The 12413-nt window shown below is 42.5% G+C and overlaps 1 protein-coding gene across 1 annotated transcript; it reads left to right on the plus strand.

Moving 5' to 3' along the window:
- Nucleotides 1-349: 349 nt before the first annotated feature.
- On the plus strand, nt 350-11098 carry ampd1 (adenosine monophosphate deaminase 1 (isoform M)). The gene is made up of 15 exons (XM_086214144.1): nt 350-486; nt 4158-4323; nt 4405-4555; nt 5771-5936; nt 6023-6242; nt 6590-6719; nt 7094-7288; nt 7584-7715; nt 7850-8013; nt 8940-9066; nt 9229-9392; nt 9506-9626; nt 10198-10371; nt 10615-10725; nt 10842-11098. Exons 1-15 carry the CDS (start codon nt 465-467, stop codon nt 10995-10997), a joined length of 2199 nt encoding a protein of 732 aa, XP_086070270.1. The 5' UTR covers nt 350-464; the 3' UTR covers nt 10998-11098.
- Nucleotides 11099-12413: the final 1315 nt, after the last annotated feature.

Raw genomic sequence — 12413 nt, forward strand, 5'->3', positions numbered from 1 at the left:
TGTTTGTATGTCAACTGACGATATGAGAGACTGTCTAACATTAGTTTTCACTCTCACAACTCTTCAAAGATTTGAATGAAAAGAAAGGTGTGTTGTTAATCTGCTCAAGACGAACCCGACTGAAACCCAACCCCCGTGTGCATAGCAGCTTCTGCAGCTATCAGAGTGTTATTTATATAATACATGTCCCCTCGCTCACACATGCCTGTCTCTTTGTCTACATGCCGTGTGTGTTGGTGAGTCTTGGGTGGACAACTTAAAATAGCGCTGGACACATATGAGATCCCTGCTACAACTAGGCGTGTACAGTGTGGGCCCAGCAGGTTCTGGTTACACGTGAGGGAGAAGGAGCTTAATATTAGAGAGACCGAGCGGAGGGCTCCACACTTCCCAACTATAGTGGTCCAGAGGCTGACCCCTCTTTTACCAGTCTTCAGGGAGCGTTTCGGTGGAACAGCGTCACCATGCCTAAAGTAATAGTGCCAGGTGAGTATGAGCAGAATGAAGGCAAACATGTAGGAGAGGGATTTCGCCAAGAAAAGCCTCCATCTAGAGTAATCTGTTTTATTTGTGTTGTACTTTTCAGTGGAATATTATGTTCATTGACAATCCTGCTAACGTGCCTCCCTCGTGTGTGTGTGTGTGTATGGGGAAAAAACTTGAACTTTTATATTCAGGGTCACTTTCCTCACTCTGCTGCATCTGTTCAGGTATTAAAGTCCCATCAGTTTGACGGTGCAGATGATTGAGGGCACTGACACATGGCCTGACAGCTTTCAGAGCAGGTTCACTGGGCTTAAAAAGCATACGGATCAAATAAGAAGCCATCAAAATGTGTCGTCTTCCTTAAAGATCATAACATACACAAAAGATGAAACAAGAGTGAATGGGTTGGGTTGAGAGTTACCTGTCAGCTGGTTGTTTATGCATTCATTTGAAGAGTTTCTTTGTTATGTTTGGATTTGTAAAAGAATGGAAAAGCGGTTTTAAATAATTCAGAAAGGCGGTAAGATGACAGTTCACCCTGTGCCTGCGCCAAATATGGTTCAGTCTGCAAATACCAAAAACAAAAATGTCATAATTGAGATCGATGGTGAGGATTCAGATTCATGTTGTAAATCTCCAGGGTTGTGCATTGACCTCTGAAGCCTCACAAATACAGGAAGTCTAGAGAGTGGTTGTCTATCGGCTGTGCGAATGTCAAGAAGGTGTTCCATTAGTCAGAGCATTCTCTCAGGTTAAAAAAACAACATGATACCACTTTTGCTCAACTCCTTCTCACCAAAGAAATCTTCACCATGACAAGTATTTTAAATGCTGTTGTAACACTTACTAATTATAGGCTTACCTCCGCCGGGCACACTGCAACTGGCAAGTGGCAAAGTCACATTATGTCATCAGGGGTTCACCAAAGGGTGAAAAATAGAAGTGCAATGATCCAGTCAGCAGGTTTAATCCAAAGAGGCGGAGGGTTCGATTGTAATGATGTAGCTGATACTGGTGGAGAATGTATATGAGGCTTTTGACACCTGTGATCTTATGATGTGAATGCAGAAAAGTCATTCAGCAATTCCAGTTATACACAATATTAGCGAGTCAATTTACCAAATATATATATTTCCTACTTTCTATGAGTGATATCCAGCCTTTCATGAGTGTTTCTCTAAGACCCACACAGAGCGGTTGACCGCTGTTTAGCTTAGCACAATGAGCGGTAGCGGGTGGGAAGAGTTTGTGGTTCTCCCTCTAAAATGATTAACTCGATGGGTCTTGGTTTGTCCGGAAGCAATCCTCCTCATCCTCTCTCACAAAGTCAGCCACGATTATTAGCTGCAGTTGCTCTTCTGGTTATCAGCTTATGTCTTGTTTTAATGGGCAAAGTTATCATGAAGTCTTTCATGTGTCCCAGTTTTGTCAGGAAAGTAGTACCAGCTATGTGTCTGATTCTGAAGTGATGAATGAATGTCTAAGTAATTCTATAACTCTTCCTCTGCAAAACTCTATTAATATCAGTGCAGACAAAAACTGTTTTACCATTCAGACAAATGTGTTTTTCATAGCTTTTGATGGACGTGTGCTAACACTTCCCATCCACTACCACTCATTGTGCTAAGCTAATTAGCCTTTAGCTGGTCTCTTTGGGTTTCAACTCCCTAAATTAGGTACAGAAAAAGGTCAAGGCAAAGTTAGTGGACATTTCTGCATAGATAACTTGCTTGTTAAAACATAACCCCATGTGTTTGGTTTCCCTCTAACCTGGACTGTCCTACCCTGACTGGGACATTTTGCTCACTCGACAGAGAGCGAAAGTAAGTATGGAGCGGAGACAGTAAAGTTTAGTGGAACACGTGAAGCATTTTCCAAGCATGGCTCAACGTTTGGATGTGAGACCGTCACATCACCAAATTGACAGCAGCCAAGAACCCAAATGTGGATTCCGTAAATCAAATGCTGTTCTAATTGAAATGGAAAGTCATGAAATATTATGGGAAAAAGATCCTATATCGTTCACATTCGGTGTTGATTTTCCGATTGAGTGTTTGTATCAAAAACAGAAAGTCATCAATCAAAATTGACGGCCAATATTTACATTAACACTGAGATTCATTGAGCCAGATGGCTCAATAAGCCTCCAAAAAGAAGGAAGTCTTAAAGGGATAGCTCACACAAAAATGAAAATTGTGTCACCCTCATGCTGATGGAAAGCTGGGTGAAGTCCACAAAACACTGCTGGGGTGTCACTGTTGCAGAAAACTCCCGAACACCTCAAGAGAGAGGGTAAAAAAAATAATAATACAAAAACCGTAAAATGCCTCCATGCTGCTCATATTTGGAGGGATTGATCCATACGTTATCGTTTCTATTTTTAGTTCTTTTTTTGTAACTTTTAGTTTTCATTTTTGGGTGAACTCTTTCTTTAATATTTGGCACACAACCTAAACGTACTTTGCATTCAGGTTTGTTTGAACCATCAAACAATTTTCAAACATTTTTTCCTGAATGCGAAGTAGACAAAAATATATTTTTGTATGCATGGAGATGTTAAAAAGTGACGGAGGCAAAATCACGGAGTCACATCATCCTGCAACTATGGTTCAGGAAATATTTCTCAGGCTGACAAATTGTCTCTGCATGTGCCGTCACCTTACAGTCAGCACTACTTTCTCTAGCGGCTGTGTCGACTTCCATGATACATTCTGTTTAATACTCCCCCCATCATCCACCCTCATTCTGTTTGCTACCACAAACTCACTCATCCAGTGTTTGCATTGATCCACTTCATTGCTCTTATCCCCAAAATCTGTCATTGCACGGTTTTCTAATCAGTATTGTAAATAACTGATATCATGGTGCAGGTGCAGTCTCTATACTGCAACATCATAGTTTACAGTTGAATTTATATGTCATCTTCCTGTATAACACATTAAATCCAACTTTTCCTAACCCACGCTTTTCTAACACTCTCTTTTCTGGGTTTTACTCCACCCCCTGGTGCTCTCTTGCTGTTCACCATCAGGTCAACAGAGTAAGTATGGAGGGTGAGAAATGGAAACTTGAGCCATATGTGCGATATTGGAGTAGAGGCCTTGGCTGTGAGTAGCAGCATGCGGAGTTTGATCTAAAGGGTAGAAGGCACTGAACGGGGCCCCTCGTGTTTTGCATCATCGTTTTGTTTCTCATTAAACATGAATGCCACGAGTCCCGTGTGTTCAAATCTCAGTTTCTAACTCCAGTCATTTTCTTGACTCTCATTTTGTGTCATTTTTTACAGTGTATTGATGAACTAAAATTAGTGCTAAAGCATCATCACATGATGCAAGTGGAACAAAATAAACGGTGGAAGATGATAAGAAAATGGGGTCAAGAGTTATTCGTGTAATTATGAGTCAGCTGTGTGTGTTCGTGCTACTGTAGGTCCTCTATTTGCAAAGGACTTGAACACATGTGCTTCAGTCTGTTTACATCTGGTTTAGAATGTGGCTTTTTATGCCAGAGATAAATCTGTTCGATTCATCATGCACTGGAATCGTCCAGCAGTCATATTCAGCCGGTGTGATTGTGGCTCGCCTCATGGATGTCACCTGTTCAGTCTGCATGATACCATCGGTGCAGTAGTTCTGTTTGCTCATCGCCAATACTTTTGTGGTACCTGACAGAGACCGACGATAAGATGCGGGCCTTCGCGGAGCAGGTCTTTGCGTCTGAGACCAAAGACGAGAGCGTCCGTGATGAGATCTCCATGTTTGATGTGGCTGAGGACTGCCCCATCCTCCACCACGAGATGGCCAAGCATCTGCACACTGATGATGACGCTGAGAAGCGGTGAGATCAATTTTTGGTCTTTCACTGGAAATATTAGAAAATATTTGAAATCAAAAACTAATCGCACCATTGCATCCGCAGCAAGAGGCGGTATCGCACCATGGGTGTGCCTGCAGCTGCTGCTCAGCATGCGAGTGATTCCCCTGTAGTGTCCATGCAGGTTGACACGCCCACCTACCTGGAAGTTCCTGACTTCCAGAGAGTGGCCATCATCGGCGATTATGCCTCTGGGGTACAGTTTTATTATTTTTACCAGAAAAAGCACAGAGTGAGGCAACAGTGTGCACGTTTTCACCAAATAAATATCCTAAAGCTTTTTCTTTAGTTATCATACTCATGCGAGGTGACCTTGACCTTTGACCATCACACATTTCAAGGTCATCCATGAGTCCAACTGGGTGTTTGAACTAAATTTAAAGAAATTATGGCAAGGCATTCAAAGGTATGAAAGGGATGGGCACGTCAAAAAACAAAAAATGATAATGACAAAACACTGATTTAATTTGAATAAAAAAATTTACATGCAAGATGTCTTATTGGTAAATGAAGTAGGGTTTAATTGGTAATGCTACGTCGCTATAGAGTTACAGCTGCAGCCAGTTAGCAGTTAGTTTGATTTAGTAAAACCTCACTCCAGCTAAGCCTGGTTCAATATTTTGCAAACTAAATCTCTCTCTCTCTCTCTCGCTCTCTAAAAACAAAAAATTGTGGTTAAACATGAATATATAAAAAACATGACCACCTATTTTCCCCCAAACTTTTTCCTTCTCCTTTTGTTTTTAGTCTTATAGCCTTCCAAGCTAGGTTAACGATGCTGACCTTAGCTTACGAAGCTATAACTTGAACTGATCTAATGAGACGGATAGCAGAGTTGTGTTTTACCAAGGTGTATTTGAATTTAATTAAAACCAACACTTTGAATTAAACTTCTAATATGCAATTTAACTAAACTCCAACCTGGCATGGTAGTGTGACATGTCAGGATTCCAGAGGTCAACTTTAGTCAAGTTTAAGACATAGAAGACGTTGGCTTTGAATTTCTCTGACTGGCTATATATGTACGTGGGTCAGTGACCGTTTCACCTGCCTCCCACCAACAGGTCCATGAAGGGAGGACATGCTAGGGCAGGTCAGGGTTTAGGTTTCATGACTATGGGTTTGACACTTTCACTCCTGTTTGTCAACATATATTTCAAGTCTGCTGACTAAAATAATGCATCATATGAGTTGGAGTGCAACCTAAAAGATCATATTGACTTAAGTGTCAAAAAGCTTAATTAAATCAGACAAATCACACAGGTAATATTCATTTCTTTCTTCTGTCCTACATTTTGTTGTTGTTGGTTGTTGTTTTTTTTGGTTCTTTGCACAAAAATGTACCACAATCAAGTATTACTAGAATTATAATCTCAGTGTTATAACATATTGTTCTTTTTTTTTTGCTCAGGTGACCACGGATGACTTTGAGTTGTCATGTAAGGGTCTGTACCGTGCCTTGACCATCAGGGAGAAGTACATGAGGTTGGCTTTCCAGCGCTTCCCACGTACAGGCTCGCAGTACCTGCGTGACATCGAGGGAGAAACCTTCAAGATCGAGGATCAGGTGCAGCCTGGTGAGGAACAGACAAAAGAAAAGGAGCGTCTACTGCAAGGTATGTTGTTGTACTAGATTTCTCAATTCCTGTGTTTGTATTCGTAGTCTTCACAGCTCCTCCACACAATGGAGAAGACCCCTTTGATCACAAGAACCTGCCGAAGGATCTGGGTTATGTTGCTCGCATGAGAGATGGTGTCATCTACGTGTACAATGACGCCACAGCTGCAGACAATCATCAGCCCAAAGACCTGCCCTGCCCCGACTACACCACTTTCATTGACGACATGAACTTCCTGATCGCTCTCATTGCCCAGGGCCCAACGTGAGTCCCTCCAAATGTCTTTAATACGCTGTTATCCATCTCAAAAACATAGATTTCCCCAGTTTCCCTTCCATGATTTCACCCACAGTTAAATACTTGTACAGCCCAGCTTCTAAAAGCATGCGAGGCATTTACCACTTTCAGCAGACGGCACATTGCACTTCTTTAGACGATCCTTCGGCTTGCCAACTAATTTACTACATGTGTGGTCCTGGGGAGCTGAGGGGGACCCTGGGGAGGTGCACGATGACAACAACAACTAGAGTTCTGATGCACCATCCATGCACTGCTTCTGTTTGACAGCCACGTTTGTATCACCTCACTCCACATGTATTTGTGATCTGCAGTAAGACTTACACTCACCGCCGTCTGAAGTTCCTCATGTCCAAGTTCAATGTGCATGAGATGCTGAATGAAATGGAGGAGATGAAGGAGCTGAAGATGAACCCCCACAGGGATTTCTACAACTGCAGGAAGGTAGCTGAACAGCATTTAGCATGGACCCTGCAAACTGCAGTGCTTTGCTTTCATGCTATGATAAAACCTGTAATCCAGTTTATGTTAATATACAGTACATACATCAACACTTCTGCTTTAGTTTTTCTCCCTTTAGTGAGCTGAATATCTTTAAATTTCACCAGAGAAGGTGAACTGTAGCTCTTAGAGGCCTAGAGAGCAGAAACTCGTTCATTCTACCCGTATTTATACTTGCTCTGTACTCTCAGTTTGCTGTCTCTCCTCATCTGTATATTTTGGCTCCAGCTCCATCTTGTGGCAAAATAGAATTATTACATCTCAGTAAACACCCAAACCTCAGCAATCCACTCCTTACCATCTCTCTGCCATTCCAGGTGGACACCCACATCCATGCTGCTGCCTGCATGAACCAGAAACACCTCCTGCGTTTTATCAAGAAGTCTTACCGGGTGGACGCTAACCGCATCGTGCACAAACTCAAGGGCCGGGAGGTCACCATGAAGGAGCTCTTTGAGAACCTCAACCTGCATCCATATGATCTCACTGTGGACTCCCTGGATGTGCACGCTGTATGTTATTGACTTGATGGAGCATGAGATGTATGGATGGTGAGAATTATCTTGGGAAGCAAAAATTAGAAGTTCTCTCTCCGTCTCAGAATATACACGCACTGTTGACTGTCATATCGTCTGTGTATATTGTGATGAGCTTCAATTTAAAAAAAAAAAAAAAGTTAATTAAGGCTATTAAAGAATCTTGTCAGAATTCTTAAAAGAATTTCATATTTTAGCATCAAAACTCACTATGCCAACCTGCAAGAGACTTACTGTAAACCTTCCATGTCTCTTTGATGTTGTTTTGAAGGGTAGACAAACCTTCCAGCGTTTTGACAAGTTCAATGCCAAGTACAACCCGGTAGGAGCCAGCGAGCTGCGTGACTTGTACCTGAAGACGGAGAACCACATCAATGGAGAGTACTTTGCCACCATCATCAAGGTGACAAGCGACATATTTGGAGTGTTTGATGTCGAAAGCGTTGATTTCTTTAGTTGGTCTGGCAGCCTGCTTATCTTCCTGATAAATCAGTTATTATGTGTGCTGAACCCTGATTTCACCTTTGTGTACACCAGGAAGTAGCCAGTGACCTGGAGGATGCTAAGTACCAGTATGCTGAGCCTCGTCTCTCCATCTATGGTTGCAATGCCAATGAGTGGACTAAGCTGTCCAGCTGGTTCGTCAAGCACCGAGTCTACTCCCCAAACCTCAAATGGATGATTCAAGTGCCCAGGATCTAGTAAGTCTTCCCGTCTATGTGCTTTGTTCCATAGAGTTTGATAAACTGTCATTAGCTTAACTACAGTCTATGTTAAAGGTACAATTTGCAGGTAAACAGAACAACCTAGAAACCTTGTATGTTTTCACTCAAAATCCAGTTTGTTTGGTTAAGGGTGACTGAACTTGGATGATGATGTTATTTTTGATTAATTGTGCAGTTCGACACCATTTTGTAGAGTTTTATGTCTGGAGGACAGCCTCATCACATGAGGCATAGTGACCTCTTGGAGGATAAATCACCATTTTTAGTGTCATAAACCTACGAATTGCCATCGTGGAGTATCTGGCTTTTTGGCCAGATAGATAATGTGGATGCGAGGGGGCTGAAGCCGGCATCGGGAGGTGTAGTCTAGTGGCACGTCCTGATAACACGTCACACGTTATGCTAGGCGTGTCCAAAGTCTTCAGTTTATAAATAACATTCACCTTATTGCGAGGGAAGCCGCGTTCCGTCATCTTCCTGGCCAGACTTTCCCCATACCTTAACCGTACCATGCCCTGAAACTCTGTGTTGGAGTGGGCGAACCATTCAGATCAACTCGTTCCGGCAAAAAGACTAGGGTAGAGGAGGGTAATTGGCATCGCGATCCCCCCATGCCTGTGTGGCTCAGTGTGAAGACAACAGGTACCCTGGCAATCCGGGGGGCAGAAACATTATTATGTTATGAGTGTAGCCTCTGATACTGCTCGTCCACGCTATAGTGACTCACTGTTGCCTCTTGAGGTACAAAGTGGTATTACAAGATAAAACACACCAGCGCTACATTGTTCGGGTGCTCACTAATGAACCCTTTAAAAAAAAGAATTCTGTTTAATTGTTGATGAAGAATGCCTTTAGGAGGTATTTGGGTTTTAATATGACATTTTGTCCTTCTTCTATCTCAGTGACATCTTCAGAGGTAGAGACTTCGTGCCCCACTTTGGCAAGATGCTGGAGAACATTTTCCTCCCAGTGTTCCAGGCAACCATCAACCCACACTCCAACCCGGAGCTTAGCATCTTCCTCAACCATGTGAGTGGGATGCAAGAAAATGCCAGAACTTGCAAAATACACAAAAGTTACCTGAGTTGCAAAAGGTGTTGCTTTCACCGAATAATTGGATAAAAAATAAATACAGCTGTGCCCTCTGTTCCTCTGGCCTGGAAAATGAACCCTTGGTTTCCTGATGTGTAGGTGACAGGTTTTGACAGCGTGGATGATGAGTCCAAGCACAGTGGTCACATGTTCTCCACTAAGAGCCCCAAACCAGAGGAGTGGGACATCGTCAAGAACCCCTCCTACACATACTACATCTACTACATGTATGCTAACATTGCCGTGCTCAATCAGCTCCGTAGGTGAGTTACATTCACTTATGTTCACTTCCATGATTCATCCTCCTAATTTCTTTGTGACTTGATGAGAACAGTCCTCTCCCTTGAACAGTACTCGTTTGTCATCTTTTTTCCAGACAGAGGGGGATGAACACGTTCACGTTCAGGCCTCACTGCGGTGAAGCTGGTGCCATCACCCATCTGTTGGCTGCCTTCATGACTGCTGACAACATCTCTCATGGCCTCAATCTCAAGAAGGTCAGTTGTTCTTTACCAGTTGTAATGGGACTGTGGATACAGCAGCTGTGGTAATATGAAATGAATTCAATCGTACACATATTAATTTATTCACAGCACTAGATTTTGGTAAGTTTTTGTTGTTGTTGTTGTTTTCCCAAAACACAATGTAGGAAAATAATAAAAAGCAACCTCTCGAAATAAAATGCCTGTCAATAACACACAAATATGCCTCTTTCGCATACAGAGATGTTTTATTTATTCCAGTTCAGAGAGTTTTTATCCAACTTGGCTGTTGTTAGCCTTCAGTCGCCATCAGCTTCATGCTAAATGAATATGTGGCTGGCTCTTTCTGTATTCTGGAGTCACAAAGAAGTGAGGCAGGAGGGGGAAACATCTTTGTGAGAACAAGGCAGCTATTTGTGAGTGCTTAAAATGCAAACAAAACCCCAAAACTCACTTTTTGGATGAATTACTGTTCTAAGAGCAGTTCTTGAGCTCACCACCACCTTTACTTACACCTCTGTAAGTACAAGACTGGCTGAAGTTGACAAAACCCACATCTGATGAGCTATCACTCCTCCACCACCAGAGTCCTGTGCTGCAGTACCTGTACTTCCTGGCCCAGATCCCCATCGCCATGTCCCCTCTGAGCAACAACAGCCTCTTCCTGGAGTACGCCAAGAACCCCCTGCTGGAGTTCCACAAGAAAGGCCTGGTGGTTTCTCTGTCCACTGATGACCCCATGCAGTTCCACTACACCAAGGTCTGAATCCACTGAGAGTGCCAGCTTTTTGCTGTGTTTCATATATGTTCATCTACAGACCTGTGCACTCATAACCTCCATGTAATTTCAGTTACAGAACACAGAACAATAGTAGAATACTTGACGTAACAGCCGGGGTTCCATGGCCAATGTGCTGTTGGGAGTAGCTGTGTCTACCAGGTCTACTGAAGCCAGGTGGCCTTGGGAACTTGATCAAAATATCAGCGTTATTTCTGTCTGCAGGAGCCCCTGATGGAGGAGTACGCCATTGCAGCCCAGGTCTTCAAGCTCAGTACCTGTGACATGTGTGAGATTTCCAGGAACAGTGTGCTGCAGAGTGCCATGTCTCATGAGGTAACAAACCAGATTAAAATGTTGAGGGGAAAAAAATGATACTCTAAACATGTTTGACAGGGATCGGGCCTCACTCTCTTGCATGCCGGAATATTTTTTTCTTCTTCTGTTTCCAGGAAAAAGCCCACTACTTGGGTCACGACTTCCTGAAGGAAGGTCCAGAGGGCAACGACATCCGTAAGACCAATGTGGCTCAGATCCGTATGGCTTACCGCTTTGAGACCCTGTGCTATGAGCTCAACCTGATCAAGGAGGGCCTGAAGACTGAGTAAACATACACACTAAACCATCTCCAGTGTGACAAATATAAAAACTGCTCAGGGGTGGAACACGCATGCCCAAAACTACAATACATTTGTTTTTCACAGTAACTCTTAAAGAAACCTTCTAACACACTGATGTTTTTTTCATTTGGAGAAGGCAGCTTTATTGATGATTTACTACACTGCGTATGTGTATTTTCTGCACGGTGTATTTAATTGTCTAATTGTATCCCATATGTAGGAACATCATGTTTAAGAATGAACATAAATAAAATGTGAAAAGACAAACGTGTTTGTGTGTTGTTTACCTTTGCTGCACTTCATAATAAAATAAGGATCATGGCAGCATCATTTAGGAATTCAGTGTTTGCTTGCTCTTATTTTGTGCTTTATTACTTTTTACATCCCGATAGAGCAAAAACATAGATACATATGTATTATGTGTAGTTGTTGCATCATGCATTAGTTAATTATTAGTTTACACACGACTACCATGATGTAACATCTCATTTTAGTGGACTTCAGACTGGACTGTGAAGTGAACATTTACTATATTCCTGTCTGGATCTGAGATGTACTTGAAAAACATGTTTATTGAGTAAAATCACACGAGAGCAGTTCCATGTCAGTACTGCCCTCAGGCCATTTCAGTGCATTAGATTTGTTTGACTACAACATGAATACGCAGAGTATCAGTCAGTCAGTTTGCTCCGCTTTATAGATTATCGTTAAAAATTCAGACGGTCTTTAGCGGATTATCACATCTGTCCGTCTCAAGTATGAGATCACGCTCTCATCATTACGCAACACTGTTGATCGAATGATGAGCTCTTTTCTCATCATTATGAGATCCTGATGTGGTAATTACAACATTTTATCTCATAATCGCGCGATCCTGAGCTTGAAGTGTTTTTTTTTTTCCCCCTGAGTAGATGGACTGCCCTTCCCCACATAAGAGTTAACATTTCCCAGCATACATGAAGACAACCGTGTGGTTGACAGCTGCAGGAGTTGATATGGTGACGTCTTCCCTCGCAGATCGAGAGGATACAGTTTACCAACACGTTGAGGAGGAAACCCGGAAGTCGAGAGGGTTTTATTTTGAAGAAAAAGCGTGTGGTTTTGTCACAGCAGGTGCGGCATTTGTGTGTTTTCTTGTCTCTGTTTAAAAATAAGTCTTTATTCATGAGGCACAGCAAAGTGTGGCGCTGCGTTCGTCGGTCATCCACCGGTCTTATTATCATTATTCCACCTTACAATCGCATTTCACGACCCCAACCGCCAGTGGTACAACAAGCTTGGGTGCACACAAAGTAAAGACGCATCAAAACTATTTTTCTAAAGCTTAGAAAGTCAACAAAAGCTCAGTAGAATACTGCCAATGCAAGTTGAGAGCTTTATTTTGAAAGGTAAATCCGGAAGTTA

This window comes from Aulostomus chinensis, chromosome 9 (genome assembly GCF_037954235.1).
Source record: "Aulostomus chinensis isolate RoL2024-O1b breed Wild chromosome 9, RoL_Achi_v1.0, whole genome shotgun sequence".
Lineage (NCBI taxonomy): Eukaryota > Metazoa > Chordata > Actinopteri > Syngnathiformes > Aulostomidae > Aulostomus > Aulostomus chinensis.